Source organism: Halichoeres trimaculatus, unplaced genomic scaffold (genome assembly GCF_033239565.1).
Source record: "Halichoeres trimaculatus isolate MK-OKI-2021-1 unplaced genomic scaffold, fHalTri1.1 fHalTri1_scaffold_13, whole genome shotgun sequence".
NCBI classification, from domain to species: domain Eukaryota; kingdom Metazoa; phylum Chordata; class Actinopteri; order Labriformes; family Labridae; genus Halichoeres; species Halichoeres trimaculatus.
The window spans coordinates 13,653,103-13,680,130 of record NW_027437191.1 but is presented as its reverse complement, the minus strand read 5'-3'; the positions used below and the strand labels follow the sequence as shown (position 1 = coordinate 13,680,130).

At 38.5% G+C, this 27,028-nt stretch overlaps 1 protein-coding gene across 4 annotated transcripts in view; it reads left to right on the top strand.

The window, feature by feature from the left end:
- The window catches only part of klhl29 (kelch like family member 29), a 182,681-nt gene that overhangs the window by 69,460 nt on the left and 86,193 nt on the right, over positions 1-27,028 (top strand). Inside the window, exon 1 of one of the 4 annotated variants that reach the window (XM_074684738.1) lies at positions 21,514-21,651. The exons of the other annotated variants lie outside the window; for them this stretch is intronic. Coding sequence (XP_074540839.1) covers positions 21,628-21,651 — 24 coding nt within the window. The 5' untranslated portion in view covers positions 21,514-21,627. Of the gene's footprint in view, positions 1-21,513; positions 21,652-27,028 lie in introns of those variants that run through there. 4 annotated transcript variants of the gene reach the window in all.

Below are 27,028 nucleotides of genomic sequence, written 5' to 3'. Positions count from 1 at the left end.
ATGGGGGCCCAACAGGCCCAACATACTGAGACAGAAGACCATTCCGATGAGGCAGCTTTAGCTCAGTGGTGGAGTCTATTGTCTTTGTATCAAAGATGTTGGCGGTTCTACTTTATGTCCTACTGTCTGCATGCCAAAGTTTGGAGCAGTGCCATGGGTGTGTGAATGGGAACATAGCATTGACCATAACTGAATATAGTAACCTCTGCCATCAGTGTGGTAATGTGGTGTGAACGGGACTAACAATGTAAAAGCACTTTGAGTGGTCTAAAGACTCGAGAGACAGTGTGTTATAGAAGTACAGTTCAATTACCATTTACCATTTTATGGGCAATTTGGAGTCACCAATCAACCTGATGAGTGTGCTTTTGGAAAATGAGAGTAAGCAGAAGGTTCCTGCCTGGGTACTAGGAATCTCCTTACTGTGAAGCAACAGCACCTACCACTGTACCACTGTGCAACCCTATAAATACTGCCCAAAAACCCATGTTAAATATGAAACCTTATTCTGAAACTGCAGCTTGAAAATCTTTGTCCAGTTTAGACAAGAGTCTTCGGTTTGTGTTGTTCAGCCCCTCTTCCCTGGTTTCTGAGCTGGCTGTCAGCAGTGTGTGAAGAGGAGCCTTTTCCAAAAAACAGTTAAACATTTGAGCTTCTCCCCTGGCTTTGTTTCCATGGATACCATTCATCCTTCTCTTAACACTTGTCCTCACCATCAGATCATTTGCTTTAATTTAAGCAGACCCATGTCTCTTCCCAGTACCGTCTTTCTCTCAGTGGGGCCTGCACTCTCAGCGCAGAGGTAAACAAAGCTCTGCTGATTTAGCCTGTAAGTGAACATCATTAGAGATCCTGCTGAATGCACTGACCACAGACTGTGAATCTGCTCTGACACAGCCTCAACCTCGTCTTTTGTCTGTCTGAATAATTACACACACCCCAACAAACTCTCTCCAACTCCCACTGTGGTCATTGTCATCATTTAATGGCTGCCACAGCAATTAGGTGTTTTATGTTGAACATGGTGGCACAATAGTACAAAGCTTGAGCCTGTGTGAGGCAGCTTGTGCGTGTATTAAGCAGTAATTTCCATTTTTGAGAGAAAGGAGGTGCTGTGTAAGTCCTAAAAAATCTTTCCTCAAATGTCCACCTGGGGCTGTCTGACACACTTATTCTGATAAACATCATAACAGCTAAGATGAACATTTTTACAGATTCACAAAACATCTAAACTGTATCATAGGCTGTAGATCATCGCTGCCCAATAAGAAACAAGGATCTCCACTTTTGAAAAATCTGCCTTTCTACGACACATAGTGTAGCCGCAGTCTCCTCCAACCATTGTCAGTGTTGGAGACCCAGATGACCAAAGGAAAGACATTTTATTACTTTATCTAGTTATTACACCTGTATCACCCTGATGTGCCTCTCTAGCAGGAGGAGATTTTTACGTCTGGTGGGCTCTGTAATGTATCATTTTTTGTGGAAAACACTGCGTTCTCTCATGGTTCAAAGTATAGTTGTCCACTATTGCACAGAAGCGATGTGATTTCCTCGAGCCACAAACAGGCTGCTGTGCACACGTCAGTATCAGACTACTGGCCTTTAAATAATCATAATTTTAGGGGTCCCAGGAAAAAGGAATGATTAGGATAATGTGCCATGTGGAATAGGGGAGTGCCATATCACAATATCTACGATAATACCGGTAAAAAAAAAAATTACGATATAAATTTGTCATTTTGCAATATTTGTAGTGCAGAGGCGCAATTACGTTTGACGCTCCCTGCTGTGTACAAAACAACGATGGCAGAGAGCAAAAGTAGTCGGCAGCATCAACTTAATCCTGACATGAGGCTTTAGTGCCTGAAAGAGGAGCTTCCTCAGTGATGTGGAGGTGGTTTGGCTACCAAAGATCAGACACACAGCAAAACACATTAAATGCAAAATGTGCAGGAGAACTATTACCGGGAAGGGTGGCAACGCCACAAACATGTTCCACCACCTAAAGTTGAAACACACGGCCGAATACAACCAGGCTATAAAGACACATGAGGAGGACGTGAAAGTTACGTTAGTATCAGTGGATTTGTTGTCTCTACGATGGACGTGTAGTCGAGCCGAATGTCTGGACCCTATATTAGCATCACCCCTCTTTCACACATAAAGAGTGAGCACCGTGCAGCGCAGGTCCGCAGATTTTGGCTGTGTCCCAATTCATACTGGATGCATCTTTGGACGCGCAGCACAGCAGAGGGCAGCGCCCATAGCAGCTGGATACCCGAGATCACAGGAGAACAACATGTTCCTGCAGGAATCCCGCCCATGATAACGTACTTTCATGGTCATTAATTAGTATGTTAAGCTCATCTGGCCCTCCCAAAACTTCAGCACCTTCAGTCCATGTCTATTGCTTTCTGCTGGTTTCCTTATAGAAAGACGTGTTGTGTCATATAGAAATATGAAGTTTTTCACCTGCAAGATTGACTTTTCCTCCTCCAAAACGTCAGATTTCCTCTGGATCTGACCTACTAATTGTGCTTACATTTCAAGCTTTTGTAGTAGTAGTTAATGATTGGAAAAAACGTCTTCCATACTGTGTGTGCGATAAAAATGCTGTTATTCAGAAGCAGCAACCACTAATAATAAGTTGTTCAATTTTTTCCTCCATATTGCCAAAAATATTGTTATTGCAAATTTCCTTGAAATATCATGATATAATTTTAGGGTATATCGCCCAGCGTGGAATCATAGAACGGTCCTCTGCCTATTGTTTACCAACATAATGAGACATAAACCTGGATACCAAGGTTTATGATAAACGTCACTCCAGTGCATTATAAATAATAGTGGCCGACCACTACTGATTTTTATTTTTTATAACTGACAGCATATACCTTCAATGTTTCAATGGTATTTTATTGAAAATCAATCACAATACTTGTGAAAAAATAAAATCTTTATGTTTTAACTTTAACAAAGTGTCCTGAGTTTTAGGTCTCTCAGCAAAAAGCAACAAAGGCTGGCTGTCTGACCTTCCCAGAGCTATATAAGATCAGTTTCATATGTTACAATGGGCCAATCACTGATCCCCCATCACTGATCACTGATCTCCCAAAATTAAGGAAATCGGCACAGATTGATTGGTGCCTCTCTATTAAAACGTACATGTCTGTCACTGCTTGCAGTCATACATGCAAATCTATTTGAAATATTAAAAGGTTCATGGATGATATTATGTTTTCATTTTGGGTCTTGTATAGGTCATGTCACGGCATTTTGTGTTTATTTTGAAAGTTAGTATATGAGAAAAACATTTTTTGCATGCTCCTAGAAAAGAAGAATTTTGGAGATGTGTTTTTTTTCAATGGACAGCCACAATATTAAAATTGATGAAGCCAAGAGATTTACATCGCCTCCTGCTAACTGGCTTTATTATAGATCATTTTCCAGAGGTTGTCATGCTAGACGACTTTTTCTCAAACTTAGCTTTTGTGCTCATTACGGATGGGTATGGAATCAGGTATTTTTAAAGGACTATTCTGTCTGTTTTACCGAGTGCCGATTCTCATATAATCAAATGGTCCCGTGTTTAGGTACCTGAACATTTCCTTGTGACTGTGAAGGAGTGGAAGAGTTGGCGATTTTTCATGCTGGACATAAACAAAGCATTGTAAATATATGTATTGAGAAATAAAAATGTTAAATTGAAAATACACACAAAAGTACCAAAAATTGGTACCGTTGAGTACTAACACTGATTGCCAGTATCAATTAAATGTGAAAGGTACCCATCCCTAGTGGTCACAGTTAGTTCTTATCACGGTGGTTTGAATGCTGTATCACCCCTTGGATGCTTTGCCTTTTGTATTGAAGCCTTCATCAAGAAGAACTGTATCAGCATCACTCTGATGTCTGATCACCCTGTAATGAACAGGCTGCAAACATAAATCCCTCAGTTGTTGTTGTTTAAAGGTGAACAGAAGAGAATGAAATCTTTATTGAAAATGGGATGATTTAAGTTAAAGGAGGATCGTGGTGGAGGAGCTTGGTGAAGCAGACAGAGGGGGAGGTGAGGGTGAGAAAATGACAGGTGAGAGTTTTTAAAATAGCTTCAAATCAGGAAGAAACTATATTCGTTCCATCCCAGAGTAAAACTTTGTCATCAATGAGAGATGACAGTTTCTGCATCAGGCTCAGCAGGGGCTCTTACAGAAAATTCAGCTACATTATGAAATAGCTGGAGGAAAGTAAACTTCCTCACAGTTTGAAACGATGTGATTCAGGTTTTTTTTCATTTTACTGATGAATGTGAATCGATGAAGTCTGGTGAGGATTGTTACATTAAAGAAATCTTATCCCTAATGTGTAACGAATGAATGTTGTGTTATTTTCCCTGACAGTTTCACATAAATTGGAATAGACTCTCAAACACCTACATGAATACTGAGCAGGAGAAACTTCCTGTTATCTTCCTCTGAGCAGCAGAGAAGTAAACTATCTTCCTACTATGCTCACTGGTTTGATTAATTAAATACTACTCTGTGTTGGTGTGTGATCACAGCCTCACTGTGTGTCATTTGCATTCATGGCGAAAATGTCTCTTCATTCCAGCGCTCAGTGGACTTCTCCCTGAGAGGAGAAAGTCGACTGAACAGATTGATTAGAAACACCTAATGGCTCTCATTTATTATCCATACACCTTTGTACAAAACCTGAAAGCTTTTTTAAGTGGGTAAAGTGTCTCTTTATCTGACTTTCAGTGTTTGAACAGTTATGCATTTTTAAATACCTGGAGTCAGAGGTACATTGTGTTCTCTGTAAGTGGTTAAGTGGTGCATGTGTCAAACAATTTAAAGCTTGCAGTCAGCTTATCTGACACTGTACTGAGGTGAACCCATCAGCTCTTTTTTTTGTGCAGTCAAAACTGTCAGCTGAATAAAAATCCTGTTCTGCTTGTGAAAAAACTGCCCACTTTGTGCTCCTTCTGATTAGATTTAATAGAAAACGTTTTGAGTTTTTGGCACATAATATTATGTCTGCCATTGAAATACATTAAGAGCTGGTCTGACGATGCAGGTGTTTTATGTATATCTAGAATTTACTGTAGCTTTTCTTTTCTTTGGACATCATGATCTGCTGTCAGGCATGTACAGCGAAGTCATTAACAAACAGTGGACCTGGAGGGAGCAGAGCTAATCTGGGATTTTCCTGAAGATGATCTGTGGAAACTTCAAAGTGTAGATAAGAGGCTGTGATTGTGTGTTTACCAGAAGACATTACACCAGGGCAGGGATGTCTCTTCACCATGTGAGGAGAATTAAAGCTTTCTGCTCACAATCAGCCCAGGCCATGCTGCAGTGATTGCTAATCAGTGACAGAAGTAAAGAGGTAGACAGACAGACAGACAGACAGACATATAGACAGATACCTCAGTCATGACTAACAGAACGCCAATCTGTCCAACACTGACAGAGTGTAAAAAGAAAACACTTTGAAAAGGAAATTTCATGACTTCCTTTTTAAAAGTCCCATATTATGCTCATTTTCTGCTGTTTAATATGGATCATTGATGTCTTCATAAAATGGTAGTAACATGTTTTGGTCCAAAAAGCCAATAAATAAAGCACAGCAGCATTGTTTCCAGGCTCTCATAGCCCCTCTGTTCAGGTCTGATTTAGTGGGCTGATTTAGTGACCTTCATATGTTAATGAGCCACAGCTGATACTGCCCTGCTCCTCAGCGTCACTGAGAGCGGCGCCACGAGCTCCGAGTACACATTGTTTAGAAAACAGGTAAGCTTGTTTACCGTAACATTACAGGCTAAAATAACAGGCTAACCGCAGCTAAAGTTAGCATCCTGAAGCTAACAGAGAGACAGGGGGGACACTGAGGAAAAGCTCTTACATCTGCTCCACAGCACACAGCATTTAAAATACTCACATTTCCAGGGTCCAAGGTTTGTTGGTGGATGGTTGGTAATGCGGCTGGATTTAGGAGTGGGCGGGGAGGGGGTTTGGGGGTATCTGCTCTGGTGGACCAATCAGGTCAGACTTGCTCCTGATTGGTCAAAAAAGGGGATAGCTGATGTCGGCAAATCCCCAAGATCCACACAGCTCGTTTTAGGTCAGGATTTTACATTCACAAGCACTACTGAGTACAGGTTTTGTCATTAAATATCACAAATTTCACTGATAGACTTACTAAAGTGACCTTTGCATAATATGGGGCCTTTAAGTATCAGTGTTTAAACCACACATCTGAACACAAAACCTAAATACAAAATCAGGATATGGTTATCTTGTATTACTCCAAAGACTGCAGCAAGGGTCTCTTTGATACAAGAAATAAAATCCACATGAAATTCAGAAACAGCCTTTAGATGTGTTGAATGATAATGGTGAACAGGTCCAGACATGTCTTATCTTTGTCTGTGTTGTCAGTCTCTTTGTTCAGGCTGTTTTACGGGTTTCATTTACACCTTTTCTTCTCCCGGGTTCTCCTGTGTCTATCTTTCTTTCTTGTCTGTCAGGTTTTGGTCCTAGTTGACCTTTTGGTATGAACATTACTGTAGTTGCACATCAGTCAGCCTTCTTCTTTATCATGAGTTTACAGACCTGGTTAAATCTCCAATCTTCTTGATTTTGATGAATCTGAGGTGGATTTTAAACCTCTTCAGAAACAGAGGCAGGTTAAGTCTTCTGAAAACCAAAATACCACAGAATTGGTCAAATCTCTTTACTTTTTAACTCCCCATCATACTTTGACTACCGTTTTTATCTAATTTTTCAGCCAATCTCTCCCTTCATCCTTCATGATCCCCCAACAACTTCTCGTCTTTGTTGAAGCGTAGAGCCTCATTCCTGCATTAGCATCGCCTCCCTCTGAGCCTGGTGTGAAATTGGATCGCTGATCCATTGGCGCTGAGTGGCAAAGATGTAATATTAGATAGCAGCGACCACATGTTTTGATGCCTGGAACAGCTGACGGATCGCAGATGACGCTCGACTGCTCGTTCTCATCTCCTCTAGTCTGGGAATGCTCTCAGTAAATCTCCTGACACAGAAAGGAGGATGCAGTGCTGAACAGTCGACCTAAACACACGAGGCACATTTCACCCCGCAGCGTGTCGTAGGTTGTCAGAATGGTCAACCTCTCCTTATTATGAAGGGGTCATTGTTAATCCTGAGGTAATTTGAAGTGGCTGCCATATCAGATTTGCTTTCATTTTGTCATCCCTGTGACTGCTGCATCTCACACTTTCACTCCCTCATTATGGGTGATGAGCTCATGTCAAAGAGGAAACTGATACTTCACACAGCCAAAGCTTATTAAAAAAACAAAAAAAAAACAATAAAAAAATAACAACAAAGAAATGGAAAAAAAAAGAAAAAGAAACAAGGTTAATGTTGCGCTAAATTAAGCTTCATCCTCATGATCACTGTCCCAGGAACACTGCTTGTGAGACAGAAATATAACAGTCAAGGATTTTTTCCTAATATGAAGAAATGGTCCTTGCTGATGCCAAAGTAATTTATCTTGTAAACTTCGTCTAATTCATTGAGTTCTTCCTGGCTGGGTCTGACATTCTCCAGATGCTGAGGTTACAAATCCTGGGATTCTGTCTCTATACCCCAAAGCAGCTCTCTTGGCATTGTAGTAATAATAATAATATTAATGAGAATAATAACAACAACAACAATAATAATAATAATAATAATAGTAATAATAACAATAATAATAATAACAACAACAGCAATAATAATAATAATAATAATAATAATAATAATAACAACAATAACAATAATGATAATACATCAGATTTATATAGCGTTTTAAAGGTAGTCTACAATGCTTTACAAAACAGAGATAAGTGCATAACACAGATAAATAAAAACTTATAGTGCATTAAAAATACTGAAAAGACATTCCAACACATTTTCTTACTCATTCTCAGTTTTGCCTCTTTAGTTGCTGTTTGTATTGGGATCAGTGATTGGGGATTGGGAAAGCAAGTCTCCAATTGGACATCTTTAAACAGCCAACCACACCAGTAACACAACAAACTGTTTGTTGCTCTCTGTGGTGTCAACAGGTGACAATATGAAAACAGATTAGTACTTAACAGGCTTTAGTTTGTGGAAAATCTTTGAATTTTGGTCTCAATTGTTACACTGATAAAACTCAAACATTTCTGAAAAGCTTATTCAGCCCCAAACAAACAAGAGTAAGGAATATTCAAGACTCCAAGATATCTCCGCTTGTAATTGCAAACATCATCACGTGGGCTGTGTAGATATGTGGGCTCACATAGTACACATATTCCTTTGTAAGCCCCCTGCTGGCCAGGTGGATTGTATGTCATATGTTTTTCTTGTGATGGAGGGACAAAAACAAATCTGCCTATCTCCTTCCTCCGCCTTTCTGTCCTGTTCCACAGTTGCAGAATAAAGACCTGTGACATTTCCAAAGTTCCACATGTGGAGGAGTTGACATTCAGAGTGCTGACACCTTAAGGTTAACTCTATATGAAAGGTGATGGTGAATGCAGGCTGTTAGAGCATCAGTCATGCAATGTGGAGTATCAGCTATCAGTGAGGAGGAGTGTTTCAGATGCACAGGTAAACTGTACGTCTCTGCAACTCTGAAAAGCTTTTTTGCTCCACAAAATTCACAAATCTTATGGAATTTGCAAAAGAATGTGATGATAACCAAGTTTAATTTATTTCATTTATTTATTCATCAGCACCTTAGGTGTTCATCAATACTCTAACATTTCCGTGACAAACAATTATTTCTTATCCATTCCTCCTAACACACTGTCAAGAGTCTGTATTTTGGAATAAATGGGATGCTCTGTTCTGTCTTCATGTCTGACTTCTTGCCTGGGTGGATTTGCTTTAGAAAGACTTTGTGTATTTCTACTGGAGCAGTTGCTTCAGATGCCTCACAGTGCTCCCAGTGGAAACACAGCAGCGGCACTCGCAGCAGAATCAAGGTTGAAGTTTGTGCGAGATCGCAGCATCAACACAATAAAACAAATAAAAGCTGGGTGATGTTTTTGTTTGTCTGCTGTGTCTCAGACATATTTGACTGAATGACTCTGTCTACTAAAAAACAGAGTTATGGACAATTGCACTCAGAAGCTGCCTGAGGCTGGATCCTGACTCCAGGTTAAAATAAGATGTTTACTTCCTCATGCTCGTCTGAACAGGTGGAACAAAAGTGCTCTGGCTTACAACAGCTTGTTCTTTAAATTTCTCAATTTGAATTGAATGCATGCTCAAGGACTATAGCCTCTTCACATAGCTAAAGGTAAACATGCTGTCAGAACTCCCTGACAGGTGTTACAAAAGCATTACCAGAGACCAAATGAAAAAACAGCCAATGAGGCTCCACAGTTTATTTTTCCTCTGTATTTCTGCTTTAACAGCCCTGCCAACTACACTGCAGCTGTAATCAGATGAGATACTTCTGGGAAATAACTGGATCATGCTTGAAGAGGAGGATATATCCCTGTTCAAATTAGTTTGCAAATTGGTATGAATTAAATGTCTTAAGATCATATTTTACTGTGTCCAGAGGAAAAACATCCAAAATAAATTGAAAGCATTAGATTTTGATTACTTCATTTGATTAATCTCACTCTACAGGTTGATAATTTGAAGTAGTTAATCATTTACAGATCAGTTTATCTGCTTTTATATAAATGATAATGTTTAGTGAAATCATCATATATGCCGATATTTATTCAAGCTGAATGAAGAAAGGTCATCTACAACTGATCTCTGCAGTTTGAGCATTTATTTTTTTTCAGCACAACAAAAACAAGGATGGCCTCATTTGCTCCATTTATCTTCAGTGCAGTGCATCTGTCTGCCGCACTGGACAGATTTTTACATATTATCCCCACTACCTGAGTGTAACAGAAATGCAGTTTAAAGAAAAGAGACCTTTTCATGAAAATACCACCAAACTTTGGCAGGGGTAAGGGGCAGAACAAAAACTATTTAGAGTTGGCTGCTTTGCACTTTCATATGCTGGAAAAAATCCTGCACAGGTGTTATTTTGTTCCCTATTTGATTTTAACACACATTTGCTGGTTTGTTGTTGGGGACAGAGACACCTGTTCCCCTTATGTTCACACAAACTTGTCAGGAGATCATGACAAAAGGATGAACCGCCACAGATCAGTTTTGATGAATTCATTTCATGGGTCTGTGTATGATCAGTTACATGTGTCTTACCTTGTCTCATAGATCACTTTAAAAATTAGAGATAAACCGGTATGGATTTTTCAGGTCAGATACTGATACCGATTGTTTGTAGTCAAGGAGGCCTATATCTGATATTTGAAGCCTACGTTAGTTTTCAATCAAAGTAAAAATATTGATGCAAAAATGTTGAACAATAGGAACTCCAACACTTAACTGCATTCAAATACCTTCAAGCATATGTTTATTAAACAGCTCCGAGGCTTGGCAGCACGTTTTATAAAGTTAAATGAAAACATAAAAAATAAATAGCTAAAGTTTTCTACAGTAAATGAAGTTTTCCAAAATTTCAATGCAACTGATTGGCTGATACCCGAGCCATGGCTCTGCTTGTAACCAATCAGGTGGTACTGAGGGTGGGACAGTGCTGGGGCTTGAGTAGTGACTGCAGACAGTAGAGCGTCTGCTTCAGAGCTGCAACAACACAGTTTTGAATTTGTGTCTTATCGGCCGTTGGATTACAAAAAAACAGGCTTTAAAAAGCCAAATATCGGCCCCAATAATCAGCCCCTCCGATAATCGATCTATCTCTATTAAAAATCGTGTTGGCACTCTCCTGTTCACATCCCTGGTCAGCTGCTGCTTTGTATCTCTCAACTGTTTCCTGACCAGTTAGCATAGAGATAAAGAAATGTACAGAAGATGGAGTTTGGCTGAGCATTTCAGATGTATTCAGTTGTTGTAAAATACCGTCTTCTTGATGATAACAAAATCTTAAAAGTACAAAGGCATTTCAAGATTTAGTCTTACTCAGAGTGGAGAAAAAACAGACTGTAGTATCTTTGCTTTAAGGCTCACTGCAACTTTGAGGGACTTGTGTTTTTCTCTCAGGGAGCAAAAGTTTTATGTCTCAACAAGTAAATGAAATATGGGCTCAGTTTTACCAAGGGCACCACAAGTATGTTTGATTTTTTCAGGTTAACCGATTAGGCCTGCAGTCCCCCATAAAACGTCCTTGCAGATTTTTCTCAACATGTTCTTGAAGAGAAGTGAAGGTTGCTTCATATTAAATTGAGAAAAGTCGAATTGAAAGAACCAAATTATTATCTTGGCCTTAATTAACTTGATACAGACGAGGGAATGACCATGTTTGTGATGTTTTTGAAAACTGAAATAGCAAAGCTGATAAAAACAGCGTCACATAATTGAAAAATGTTTGCCGATTTGAACCGTACAGCCTGACATCAAAATACAGAAGAAGGACATCAGTGCTCAGGAAGGTTATCAGCGCCTCAGGAATTTTTCCTTGAGAAGATTGCAGAATTTTTATTTCACAGTATCAAAATTTAGCAGAGCCTCATTATTTCCATCACAATGAAACATAAAAGAATGATTGTGAAAAGAAATGGTTTTTACCCATACTGGATCACTGTGCAAGCCACATCCACCTTGAACCTCCAAAACACATTAATAGATAGAATAAATGAACCTAAGTTTTGGTTTTCTCCAGCCATTTTCTCTAATATGAAGTTTTTAATCCTGTAGTATGTTTTTTTTAACTCTTGAGGAAAACATTGAACTTGTACTTGTATTTGTCTGGCGATTTGTGATTAATTTAAATATAAATTATATACACTACAATGCTTTACCATTCAATAGGGATGGGTAAAAAATATTGATGAATTGATGCATCAAAATATTGCCTCGCCCAATTCAATTTCAATTCAGCAAATGCTATTAATTGATTCATCTCCAGGCAAAGTGGGGAGAGTGTCCGGGGAGTGTGCGTGTTATTCACGTTGTGTGGACAAGGGCCATGAGAGACCAAACAAAAAAAAAAAATGGCATCCAAAGCAGCAGCAGCAGTACAAGCATTAAGCCAGATCCTTCAGCTTTAAAGTCTGACGTTTGGGTTGTCTTATTGCTCCAAAAGGTGAGGTGACATACAACATATGTTCACATGGGGCATGGAAATCGATAATGAAGCATTTAAGTCAATATTGAATCGAATTGAAATCAAATCAAATCAAAATCGAATCGAATCTAACCACAACCTAAAGAATCAAAATCAAATCGAACCATGAGGTTGTTAGCAATACCCAGCCCGACCATTTAAACTTATTAATGAGAAGCACTTGCTTCGTTGCAGCCATTAATAATTGCAGCAGTAATTTTGAAACATAGTTATTTGGCTGATACATTAAAATGGGTCAAGAGATAAAGTGTCTGTTAACTTCCTACTGTATCCAGTGTTTTTTTTTAAAGCTATATTGTGACCTGGAAAAGGCAAAGCATTCACATCCATGTGATTGAAACATAAGGATAGGAAGTGTTATAGCAGCTGTCTTTTAAATCCTTTTCGTTGGTATTGTTGGGGATAAAGATGTCTCCAGAACTGGTGGTGTCTGACCGGCATGCTTTCCTCCTAAATGAAACCTGTGAAATAATGTGCCAGAGGTAAAATGAGTCTTTCAAGAAGCACATGCTGCTCCCATCATCACAGATAACTCAGCTGGAAGGCGAGGGACCTCATTTAAGGGATTTTACCATTCCCCAGATTTGCAATTGAGCTGTACCCAGCTCTGGCTAACGGGCAAAAAAACTGAAAACCTGCTGAGCAAAAAGAGCTTAAAAGTTTGCTAGTCCACAAACATAATCATGTCATTTTTTTTCAGAGTTTACCAAACAGTGGTAATTAATAATTCATGCAGCTTATCTCATCCTCTGCTGTGAATGTTTTCTGAGCTCCTCCTTAGAGTTGATACTCATCCTGGAAAATGAAGCAATACAGGAAAGAGGACCCACTTTGATAAAACAAAGAGGTTGGATGTGATTAATTCCTGGTCACATCTTCTGGCTGCCTCACACTTCACTGATTCATGAGAGCGGAGCCAGGAAAGGAACAGCATTTTTAATCAGAGTCATAATCCTAGATCAGCACTTAAGCAGGATTTGTCTGTAATCCAAGTGATTGTTGTCACTTCTCAGCATGTTTAAACAGCTTATAGTCAAGGTGAAATAATTTATGCTTAACAATGAGCTTTCTCTCTCCACCTCGGTGTTGGCTGTTTTTCTTATCTGGGCTTCACTTGCGAGTTATCATACTAATATGCTGAGCAGACAAACGCCAGATTTATGAGCTCACGGGAGGATAAAATATTCAAAAGCTTAGATTTATGTAAAGGTCATTCCAAACTTTTATTTAGACATTGTTGTCTATTTTTCAACCATTTGTGTTTGTTTCTTGAACTGCAAATATTTGCCTCACATAGGTTAGCATAAACTAATATTTTCTAAACTTTTTTTGGCTTCTCTAAGATTTACAAGTTATTATGTATCACTATTCTTTGACCCTCACAAACAACATGAAAACCGTTTGAATTTTTTTTAATCATGACAACTGTTTCTAGGTGTCATAAAATCAGTTTCAGAGGAAAAAAAACGTGACACTTTGACTTGTCTCATCCAGGCCCAGTTATTGTAACGTTGTGCTTGACTCAGAGGAGATTTCACAGCAATGAGAAGCAGGGCAGTCTTTCTTCTTTTTCTTTCTTCCTGCACTCCACTACTCAGCCTCTTTTCATCGGCTTAATGACCTAATTTTTCTCACTAATACACGAGCAGGGACGAGAGATTGTGACTGTTCTCACAAGCAGTGCCCTCTGCATTCAACCTGTGTGTCTCTATTATGAGGCCTGGTCTCCGTAGAGAAAACAACCTGTTTATTGTCTCCTCTCATTATTGAGATTAATACTTAACTAATGCACAGGCTTCTTGTTCAGTTTACACATTACAGTGTGTAAATTTAACGCATAGTTTATTTTACATTGTGGCTTAGTTGATAAGATGCTTGTGTTGTTTGTATTTTCCTTGAAACTAGATGTAAGAAATAATTTGAACTAGAAAAGCACTCAGAGAGCGCAGACCTCTGCCAAGCGTATTGTGATTGTCGCAACACTTAAGTCCTACCTTAATGTTATACTTCCTTTCAGCAGACTGTCTGCTACAATTTGGTGTTAGTTACAGGTTTGAATGATAATTTATTACCTGACAGTGTTGAAAGTTATGATGACCCAGTACATATTTCATATTCTGGATCTTAGTACCCAGAATGTTGGCAGGATCTGGATCATACTTTTACATCTGTCAGAAATTATGGTGACCTTGTCTTGTATTGTCTAGGGATGGGTGCCTTACACATTTGAAACAATATGGTACCGATGCCTGGTACCTGGCAATCGGTACCCGTACTCAACGGTACCAATATTTGGTACTTTTTTGTGTTTAAGTGCTAAAAAATATCAATTTGTTTAATTATAAAATATATTTATTTTACAATTTAACAAATATATTCTTCAGTATATAACCTTGAAATGCTGTGTTCATGTCCAGAATGGAAAGCACCAACTCTTCCACTCCCTCACAGTCACAAGGATGCGTTTAGGTACCTAAACATGGTACCTTTTGACTGTACACGAATTGGTACCTGGTACTTTTGACATAATTCGGTCGGTACCTGAAAAATTACCAAATTTTGAACCCATCCCTAACCTTGTCTTATATTGTCTTGCAAAGCAATCCAACCATTTGTCATGGAGTTATATACACATATGGTGAAAACGGCTCTATCTCACAATGATAAAGAATCCCTTAAAAAATCCTGGATCCAGACGGTGATCCAGATCACCTCCAAAATTTAATGACTCTTTCCATATTCTATTTTGAACATTTCCTGAAAATTTCATCAAGATCTGTTTGTTACTTTTTGACTTATATTGTTCACAGTTAATGCATTCTCCCCATGAACTTCTTTAAAAGGGATGTATCATGAAAAACAACTTTTTTAGTGTTCTTGCTTACATACTTGTGTGTCTGGATTGCAGTGCCTCGTTCAATGTAAGGTTTGATCGTTTTCACTAAAGATCAGAGTGTGAAATCAGCACCTGGATTCTCTGTTATTGATCTACATAAGTAAGAGACTAGGCTTGTTTTTTTGCAGCACAGATCAATATGCAGGCAGACTACCTGATATGGGCATAAACACCAAAACAAGTTTATCATGCAGGAGACTGCTGTCAGCGACAGAGGTAAAGCACATACAAAGGGACATGAGACAGGAAATCAATACTCTCTGATCGGGACTGAGACCTGACAGCTCAATATGCTTCAGAGAGGACATGCTCCCTCCTCTTACTCTTCTTTCTGCTCTTCCCACCATATATCCTCTATCAACCTATATCCCGCTCCTGCGAGGGACGTGACAGCTCAGCCCCGCAGACCATTTCAGATTACAAGCTTCTGTCAACAAGTGCTCAGAAAGCCGGTGTGTAAAAGAAACAGGAGTCTATGTACAACATGGGTATCTTAAAGCTGGTTTCCAGTGCTGTCGATACCTCGCTACAGATGCAAAGGAAGAGCGTGTACTCATGATTAAGGTCAAATCACAAAAAAACTCAAGCATGCTGCTGCTAAATAACTGATGTTTTTAAGTTTTGCATTTTGCAAAGTCCTTTTTGTCAAACATAAATATAGCCTAGAACAAATTAAGACATTGGCATACTGTATTGTGTTAATTTGTGAACATTAAAATTGCTCAAAGTGTGTTTGATGTCTCTCCTTGAATAAGTATGACAACAGATAGAAAGAAGACACCTCAGATATTATTTATTTACTGACTGATATTCTATTTCAATGTGTCCAAAGTGCAGATTTAAGTTACATGACTCATTAATGTAAGTGATTTATTCTCTGTCTCATAAATATTCATGTTTCTTTCTTTAGATCTGCTCAGACTCAAAACAAACAAGTAAAGGAACAGAAACAGATGCATAGAAAATAATAAAATTACCAAATGAAATAAGTATTGGCCTCAAAGGACATATTAAAAATAAAGTTTGTTTTGTGTTTTTTAACTCCCAAAGATTTCGTGTTTGAATAAAACTGCAGCAAAGCTTTGCAGGTCTGCTCATTTCTCCGGCACTGACTGATGAAATGGGTAGATACAAAACTGCACCATGAAAAAAGAAACAAAAACAATAAGGAAGTGTAAAAATGTATTTGAAGCAGAGCTTCTGTTTATAAAAAAATAAAACACAGGTCATATTTATTTTTTTGCTTTTGAATATAACCTAAATCGAACGACACAACTTTTTGTTTTTCACGCATCTTTGTTTAAATTTCTCAATTCTTTTTTATTTTTTTGCAATTCTTTCTTCAATTTATGTTTGTTTAAAAATAGATACGGCATGGAAACATAAACCAGAAAAAGATCAGTATATTTTTTGTTGAAGGTAACAAAAGTTGTAGACCTTGAAATTACTTTTGCCATCTGTAAATAATTGCCTTAGCATGTGAAAAACCAACAACTGCAGACAGAATCAACGGGAGCTCATTCAGAGAGAGTTTGAAAGGCGACTCAAAACGGAAAGAAAACCCTCCCACAGCTCAAGTGAAGGTCTGTTTATGCACCTGTTGCAGTAGAGTTCACGGTTATTTCTCACTTTCTTTAAGAGTCCTCTGTGTCTAATGTTCCCAGCGTGTCTCTTCGGTGTATATCTTACCCCAAGCAGAGCGCTGTGTGGACTCCCCCCTGAGCTCACAGGAGCACTGAGCAGCAATGACCGCTTCATCTTGAGGGATAAACCAGTCTTTCAGTCTCCTGTTAAACCCCGGGGGGAGCAGAGCTGGAGCTCTCACACTGAAACCTCAAAGGATAGAGCTCTGACAAGGGTTACACATTACTTATGTACAACTTTATGTTTCCTCTGTGTCTGATAAAGTCTGAGTTCATTTCCAGCACTACATCACTTACAACCCCCCCCCCTGCATTTAGAGATAGGTACTCTTTAACTGTCTGATGATGCTGTAATGTTTATCATTAATGTGCACTTTTTACCTGTAAAAGTTCTGCAAAAACAACTCATCATAGGAAGCTTTTGAGTGCCCTGGTAATTTAAACCAAAGTGGTGTCATGAGGGGTTTTGATCCGACAGTAATATAATCCTGATTCTGCAGTCCCTGTTTAACACAGCTATCTAAGGAGCTTCAGTGAAAGGTGATAGGCACTCTGCAGCCAGATGGCACATTCATTTCACTGTCCAAAGTTCATCTGAGTGGAGCTGATGAATCAGCTTGTTGAGCTCTCGTGATGTTGCAGCACATCTATAATTAGGCCTATTTGCAGCAAATACTGTCCATTGGCTGTATCTAAATTTGACTCTGAGGCAAAGCCTGGTGGTAGTGTAGTGATTTTGACTTCCTGCTGAGGTTATGTTACAGTTAAAAACTTTTTGTGGCTTATTTCAGTCGATCAGAGAAAAGATGGTGCAGGAAGTTGGACCCAGTGCATAAAGATTACATAAAGAACAGAAGGTTTCAACTTCAGTGAAACCAAACTCAAATATTAGAATCAGACCAGTTTTGGTTTAGCCGGAGGCTTTACTATTTAGGATTTGTGGTCCCAACTCACTAAAGACTGCTTATTTGTGAGTCACTGCTTTATCTGCCCTAATCTAAGGACCCAACCAAAAGCAGAGGATGATGGTTCAATCTATCTCACTTCCTGTCTCAGACAACCTCATAACCATACATGGGGCTGGTGCAAATCCAGTTTTCAATGACGTTTTAACCTGCTTTTGCATTTAGTCGCAAGTTTTTGTTTTCAGTCTAGGAGATATTAAATCAAAATAACTGTTAAAACACATCTGCTGGTATGCAATTGTTTAATTATTGCTGATGTAAGCAGCCAAATTTAATAAAACTCTCATTACACGTGGAGCAATTCCCTCTCATGAGCATCTGCGTCCCTCACATCATAACCCGTGTAAGGAGCCATGCTGCTTATAAGAAATATATTCAGGAAGTTGTGTTGTTTTTAAAGCATATTGGAAACATTGTAGCATGCAGACACAATACCAAAGTGTTAAACAAAAAAGTGGTGCTGAGGCGACTTAACTTTAAGGATGAAGCTGCAAATTTCCACCTCTCACGGGATATTAGCTGTGTTTATAGCACCACTTTTCTTCTGAATCTTGTCGTCCTCACCCCTGCAGTCATGCTTTTCTTCTTCCAGAACGTGAACCGAACTAAAAGCCTGCTGAGCTGTCAGAGCATCTTAGCTGGAATTTTAGTTGAAGTGAAGTCTGTTCCCTTTCAGCCATTTGGTCCAGAGCTTGGAAGTACAGTCTATCTATTGACCTGTCTGTGGCGCATCCCTAGTGTATACCTACTAAACGCTTGTGTTGTGGTTTGGGATAATACACACTTGTCTGTTGTGTGATGCTTGGGGTGAGTGTTTACTGTTGGCATCACGGAGAATTCACTCTCTTTGGATTTTCAGTTTCGAGTAAACAAACTGTCATTTATTGACTGCCAACTGCCATTGATGGCTGACAACAATGAGGCAGGTGTTTCTTACCTAAGCCTGGATGGTAACTCTGCTCTCAGGACCATGTCTGTAGTTTATCCCCAACTTGTATCAGCAGAGAGATATTTCACAAGAGCTTTACTGCACATTTTCTGACATTCATTTTTCTGACTTCCATTTAACTGTTGGTTGAAATAAATTCATAATTAACTCTCCTTGAAATATTCATGTATTTTGCTAGAGATTTTTTTCTAAACAGAAGAATTACAATACCAACCCGCTGACTGATCTTACCTAAAGATGCCATTCAGGAAATGGTTCAAATTTCAATAACAGTGTGACACACAGGATCACAGATTCTCCAAGTAAACTGTGTCATATTAGTTTGCTTAGTTGCTTGGATTTTGTTAGCCAAGCTAGCTTCACCAGCCTTCAATACAGGGTAACACTAACTTGCTTGTGCTTGTTATTAGGTGGAGTTCACTCAATACAACCTGCAAACATCTGCATCTCAATTTTTCTAATAAAAAAACTGCCAAACTGTGATCAGTGCTTGTTTACATTAAGATGATGTAGATTTTTAGCATTGTGGCAGCAGCTGCTGACCAAAGCTGCAGCCCTTGCACGTTGCAGGTGGCAACTTTATCAACATTTCAGGCCTACAAGAATAGATTAGTAACTTGGCCAACAGGTTAATAATTCTGATACTAACAAGCAGAGTAAACACTAGGGCTGCTACAGTCACCAGCATTGACTGTAACTGCCCTTTTAAAGAAAAATGAAATATTAATTATGTGCTAAAAATTAACATTATGGTTATAGTACTTATTTTAAAGGGTGTGTTTTGCACTGGTTGCCACCTGATGTGAAATGTAGGGGTGGGAGACAAGATTGAAAATCGATAAACCACTAACTTCTTTGCAGGGTCTGGTATTTAAAAAAAACAAACTAAAAATCGTAAATATAAAAGAATCACAATTCAAATTGAATCTGCACCCCCAAAATTGTAACAGAATAGAACTGCAAAAATAGCATATCATCTGAGCCCTAGTGAAGTGGAGGATGATTGAAGAAGCAAAGAGATGGTCGTTAGCTAGGCAGCTTGGTAGTGAGTACGTCATATCATGTTGGAAGAGATGACAGGTGAAAAACCCCACACTCTTCACCCCATCCCGAACCCTCCCAGAAAAAAAAAAAAAAAAAAAAAAAAAAAAAAAAAAGATAAGAATCTCCTCTCTAGTTTGAATGTGCCACAAAGACTTGTTTCGGTGGATGCTCCAGTCTGCCGGAAATGTGAAACAACAGTGACTTTAAGAAGGAGGAAATTAAAGAAATAGACTGAAAAAAGCTCAAGACCTGATCAGTGGACATTGAGCCAAAGACACATTTTTCTCACATACTTATTCTCTGTCCCTGCACCGTTTTGTCTGGTTGTGTTTTTACTACTCATTAAATGTGTTCTTGTTATTTCTTTGACATTCTCGTAGTTATTGTCATAGACTCTCTCTTACCTCCCTGAAAATGTACTCAGAATATTTTTACAAAGAAGACATGAACAGTTAAGTTTAAGGTACATCTGACTACTTTTGATTCCCAAACATAACATTATTAGTTTCAATGTGAATCATATGATTATGATTATGAGGGGAAATTCTGACATTCTAGAGCCCTAGTTGACGATATTTAATTGTTTATAAGATAAAAAAAAATAATTCCTACACTGTTATATGCAATTTCTAGGTTTAATTTAGAAGTATGAGGTAAAGGGCTGCCTTAAAGTTATATATTAGATTGAAAAAAAAAAAAAATTTGTAGCTCTGACACCAACAAAAGTTATCTTGATGATGTCTTGTGTAAACCCTTGTCTTAGTTTTGTTGATTTAGACTTGTTCGGTAGCTTAACTTCTTCAGGTAGTTATTTGGAAAAATTAATCTTCTCTGACTCAACTAAATTTTTCAGTTATGTTACCTTTCATTTCTTGACGTTATAAAGCTATTTCATAGACTAACACTTTGAGTCATGGAGCTCAAAAATCAGATTTGTACCGCGAGGCTCTGACGTGACAGTGACAAAAAAATGTAATTCATAAAGGCATTCTGGGTATTAACTTGAAGGCTGAAGCTTTACAAAACAGTTTGAGGCTCTCATATCCCCCTCACTCAAGGTGAAAATAACTTTTAGGTCACAATTCACAAAGGCATTCTGGGTAATAACTTGAAGGCTGTAGCTTTATTAAACAGCTTGGAGGGGCTAAGGTGTGCAGAAAATTAGGAAACAAAGCGCAGCAGCAGCAGACCCCTGACAGTGATCCTCAGCTGTAGTATTTGACCTTAAGGACCATAGGCAAGTGTTTAAAAGAAAACTTTATTTAAAAAAACAAGCGTTAACTCCAAGTGAGAACTATGCTTACAAGAGCAAAACATGCAAGTTTTTTGAAGTCACTTATTACCACAGTGCAGCTCTGTAATAGTGTAATAGCAAGGATGTGACGAGGTTGGTGTTTTTAATCCTACACCCACCTGAATCCCTTCATTGTCAAGTCGACATCCACTACTACTTTATTTGGAAATACATTTTCAATTTGAAATATTTTTTTGTTGTTAAGATAATGCCAACTTAATATTGTGAGCTATCACAACAATTTCAGGGATTGATCTGAATCTGACATAGAATATGCTAGAATAACTAAAATACAAAATCTAATTTTACAGTGTACTCATTATTTCACACTTCTAACTGCCTTACAATTGATTATTTAACAATAGAAATTAAATTACCTACCTAAGTCTAAATGCAGCCATCACATAAAATACAAATCTTCCCGATCCGTGGACCCACACTCTTCGACATGTTTGTGCTACACTGCACTTTAAGATGGCTGCCAATAATGGCGCAGCCGTCTCTTTGTTTCTCCGTGCGGTGCTCTGCGATGTTCCAGTCCGATAGATTAGACACAGCCGCCCGCGTGGTCCGGCTCCAGCATTCAGGACCATTATGTCGGAGGTCCAGAACAAATCCACCTCACATTTAGATGTCAGTGCACTGTCATGGAGAAGAGATACCTCTATACAGTAAGTGATGAATGGTGGAAAGAGAATGTGTGATTCTTCTCTTGTTAGTACTTCTGGACAGTTTTGGACCACACTTGGAGCTTTTGGCAGAGCAGGGGGAAAAAAAAGGTTGTTTTTTTCGTTACTCCTTTAAAAAAATAATTAATAAAATGATCAGTCATAGGCAATAATTCAAAGCGATAGATGTGCGATGTGATGGATGGTTTGTCTTTCTCTGGCTCATCCTTCACTCCTTTCTTTGCTGCCAATCTTCCTGTTTCTTTTCTCTGAGGAAAACCATTATTTCCATCCACTTCCACATTTCTGCCAAATTCTCTGTATCTGTCCGTGCCTGGCCAAAGGGAAGAAAAAGCCATTCTGTCAGAGCTGAATTTCATTTCCTCGCTTGCACATACCGTTTTTTATGATTTGTTCATTGCAGGGAATTACATTGTGAAATGGTTTTACAGTTGCTCACACAGATATGAAAAATATATCGCTGCAGTGATAGCTTCAGTTTGAATTTTGATGGAAATTAAATCTGAAAATATATCTGCCCAGAGGTTGCTGCTAATCACGGAGGTGAATTTTCTCTCTTGGATGCGTTACACTAAACTGTAGTTCCAACATCTGACCGCCAGACATCCTGTCCATCATTTTGGAATAAATTCTTCTCACTGAACTGATGTTCTGTCAGGATAATGACTGAACAGCAAAAAGGTTTGATTCAAGACACAGCAGTAAACCTCCTCCGCTCCTGCAGTCTGTTATTTCCCTCATGTGTGGAAAGAGAAACACAAAGCAGAACATTATCAACTTTCAGTGCTACGGATATCGATAAATGTTGATTTGTCTCTGTAATGACCTGCATTATATACCCTGTTGTTTCTAGCTGGCTCTGGAAGTTGTTCTTAAAACATTAGCTATTGTTACTGACTTTCATTTTGTTCGTTTCCGTATGCTACTTTCTTTAGTTGAGGCCAAGCTTTCCTTTAGCCCCTCTTTCAAGTTTTGTCTTTTTAAACGTGTCAGGAAAATCCTTCCTGTGCCCTGACTCACAGGTGGCGGTAAAATTATCTCAAAGAGCAGAGTAGTCTGTTCGATGAACTTTTACTTTCAAGGAGTGAGCAGTTTACAACAAAGGCAACTTCCTCTCACTGAAGATCAGGTTCTTGGATGTACATTGTTATAGCAAGTTGGTGCCCACACCTTGCTGTTACACATAAACATGTGCTAATACATCTCACACAGCAACCCACATATGCATTTGTCTATGTGACTACAAGTCTGTTGAAAGACTTGTAGTCTTTCAACTACAAGTGATTGGGGGGTGGGGGGGCGAGTGGAGGGGCAAGTGATTCTGGAGTTTGACCACAACAAAGGATTCTGTCAACATGTGAACAGTACTTTCTTGCAAATTTCTTTTTTTATAATTCTTTATTTTTTGTTGGAAAAGACATTTTCATTGATAAACAATTAAGCATTTCTTATAAAAAGTCCTTTTCTAGTCTTTTTTATTTACACATATGCAGAATTTTGTGTGTCTTCTTCAAAAATATACCGTTAGACATATTCTCCTTGTTGCTGTTTACATTTTGAATGTGTGTAAATCTCCATATAATATCCACATATGTTACATCACTCATATAAATAAATAACTATGTACAAATGAACAAAGGGAGTTAACATTTACATTGTCCCTCACTTAGGAGGGTGGAGGAGAATAACTGTTGGTGGGGTCAGACAATGTCTGCTCTAAATGGGGTAACAAAATCAATCCACTTATTCCAGATGAGATATAATTTATCTTTCTGAATCCTTAGATTATAGGTCAACTTCTCCATTTTAAAGATTTCTAGGATTATTTCGAACCACTCGTCTCTTGTAGGTGGTAGAGGATTGAGCCATTTTGAGTGATGAACTTTTTGCTAGCTGCCAGGAGGGCCTTCAATAACTTTTTTTCACTCCTATCTTTTATGGAAACAATATTACCAAGGTAAAGTCCTTCAAAACTCAGTATTATTTGAGTGTTAAATATTTTTTCAAGTGTTTTGTGGATATCCTCCCAGTAAAAATTCAGTTTGGGGCAACCCTAGAAGACATGAAAATGATTTGCCGCTCCTGAACCACACTGTCTCCAGCATGTTGGACTTGGGTTCTTATACTTTTCTTGATATGGGGTCTTAAAGTATCAATATTTTTCCAACAGTGCTCTCACCAATTTATCAAATTTGTTGAAGAACACTGAAAACTGCAAATCTCTTCCCAAACTCTGGCAATTTTCAGTTGAAAAATAAAAAGGAACTTTGGAATTGTACTGGCCTCCAGTTGTCAGTCAGAGTAAAAAACCATACACAACTAAAAAAGCACTCAGAGAGCGCAGTCCTCTGTCAAGCATGTTGTGATTCTAATGCAACACTTTAGTCCTACTTTGATGTTATACTCCGTTTCAGCAGACTGTCCGCTACAATTTGGTGTTAGTTGCAGGTTTGTATGATAACTTTTTACCTGACATTAGCCACAGTTACATGAGGAGTTTTTCGTCTTTCCGAGTGGAATCTTTCTGAATGACTTTTACGAAAACAATACTATACATGGAAAGGAATATTCCAATCTCTGGTTTACATGCGCCGCTATAATCAAACAGAATAGTCAATGGGGCATGCGCAGAAAAACGTAAACATCACATGATTTATCAAAGAATGTCTCTAGTTGCGTCTTATGTCATATCTGAGCGTGCGCTGGAAGAACGCACCCTGACAACTTTCCATTTGAGTGGATACATGATACCTCAATTGGTTTGGGGAAAGGAATATTCCACCCTGTGAAACCGTTTAAATGCTCATTCAGATTGGCACTTTTCTGTCACAATGAGGTCTATACTAAGGTTAAATTCTTTCCATTTGAAATAAACTGAATGCAAGTGGAATATTTGGGTCCATGAATAAGTGGCTAGTGTTGAAAATTATGATGACCCAGTTCATATTTCATATTCTGGATCTTAGTATCTAGAATATTGCCAGGATCTGGATTGAACTTTTACATCCGTCAGACATTATGGTGACCTTATCTTATCTAAATTCTGGATCAGCTCCAAAAATGCCTTATCCCATTTAGAACATTTCCTGAAAATTTCATGATGCTCTGTAAGTTACTTTTTGACTTATGTTGTTCACAAACAAACAAACAGACAAACTCTCCCAAAAACATAACCTCCTTGGTGGAAGTAATGAAGTGAACAAGGGGTGTAGCTCTGTGAACCACAATCATTCTGTTGGGGATCTCTGTAGCTCACAGGTTTTTTGCCAGTAAAAAACAGCATGTTGGCTTTGTCAAATTTTGAGGAAGATTAAGTACAAGTTACTTTGTCCCCTCCAGGTCTGTGTACATGATCCTTTTTTTATTCTTAAATGTAGCTTTTTTTAATTTGAAAATTGCATTTTATCATGTTGCGATGTTGCCTTCATTTGATTAATTGTTCAGCTGTTGGTGAGAGGCAACTCTCTTTATGTTACTCATCATCCAGGGTAGAAAAATCTCCTCAGAATATGAGTTGAAACATTCACACTAAGACTTCATTCACACAGACTTACATGCAGACGTTCAAGGCCGGCAGCCATGATGGAGGGCAGACAGCTCCCTCAAGCAAAGATGAAACACAGTTTAGCAAGCTCCTAAATTTTTTATGTAAACAAACTCCTTTCAATAAGTAAGCTAATAAATCATTTAGATATGCATTGGGTTTTCTGTAAACTTAATAGTTTCCTGTGAGTCTGTGAATATGATGAGTTTCTGTGCTCATAATATGTGACTGAGTTTTCTGTGAGCTTTGTAACATGTATACTTTTTCCAGCAAAACTTAAGAATTAGTTCTTCTCCCACAGCCGTACCCCTTTCAATTCTTTATTTATGTTGTGAAATTTTCTGTGCAGTTGTCTCTTTGACAGTTCCGTAATGTTGTTTATATCACTGGGAGGTGATCAATAAGAATTGACATAACATGGCTTTTCCTCTTCCTGTTGAGTACACTTTAACATCTGCTAAAACTGACAGGACGATGAATTGTGCAGGTTACACACACAGGCCAATAACACATGTTCAAAAGCTTTAAAGAACAGAAGCTTATGTTGAGGGGTTGGGAGTTTTTCTGCAGATATCTGGTTTCCTACTCAGATATTACAGGACTGAACTAGTGCAATACCTCGCACAGACAAGGTCTGACTCAAACGGAACCCAAAGACAAACACAAAGCTGTGAGCAAACAGTCCCTGATCATTGTGATGTGGATGTTGTGAGTGACTCAAAGCAATCAAAGCCCAGAGTCCTGGCTCACCACGAGGCCTCTCCTGTACCAGTCTACAGCAGATGGCCAGTGGTGAGAGGTAATACTGCCTGCTATACTCAAACACACATAGTGACAGATGTCAGTGTTTGCTCTGTCTGAGAGAATAGCTGATATTCCAGCTAGAACAGGACTGCTGGCTGTGCACTGACAGAGGATTAGTTTATGTTCAGCCTTGATGCGTCTTGATTTTATCTTTCCCTCCACAATACACTGATTCTGACATTTCTGCTACACTCAGAGGTTTGAGAGGGGATCTGTCAAAATTGGCTGTGCATGCATGTGTGTTCATGTGTTTCTGCATGGGACTGGACAGGAGGAGCTGATGAATAGCTTCTGCTTCAAACGCTAAAAAGCAGATACTTTGTTTACCTGCTCAAATAGACTTAATATCCTCTAGAAATAAAACAGGTTGTGCTTTCTAATGCTATAAAGTGGTTATTAAAGTGGTAATAAAAATGGTAATGAACAACTATTTTTTTATTAGAAGTTTAGTTAAAGTTAGGGCTGGGATGATAAGCTATTCTCGCGATTCAATTCTATTGCGATTCATTGATATTTATGATTTTTGCTATTTTTAGTTTGCTTTTCTAAACACCGGACCATGTATAAAAGTTAAAAGATGATGAAAATGTCTTCAGACTATATCAGGAACCATATTTTCACATAAAATGCACATCACATGAATCAGAAACATTTCACCCTCTGCTGGAGAAAGGTAGCATATTTTTCCAATCCAGTTTATAAACATAGACTGAAATGAAGAATTTGAATTTGAAAAAAACTAACAAAACAAAACAAAAAAGTTTTTGTTTGACAAAGTATCCCGATTTTGATATTGTCAAACAAAAAATCTTCATATATCTTGTATCGTTTTTTTTTCTCCTACCCCTAACAGTTAGTCCATCAAAAATTAGGGATGGGTGAGTACTGGTATTGGTATTTGGTAGACATGCACCTGATTTCTATAATTTTGGGGGATCGGTGATCGGCCCATCCTAACATATGAAACTCATCTTATATACCTCCAGAAAGGTCTGACAGCCAGCTATTGTT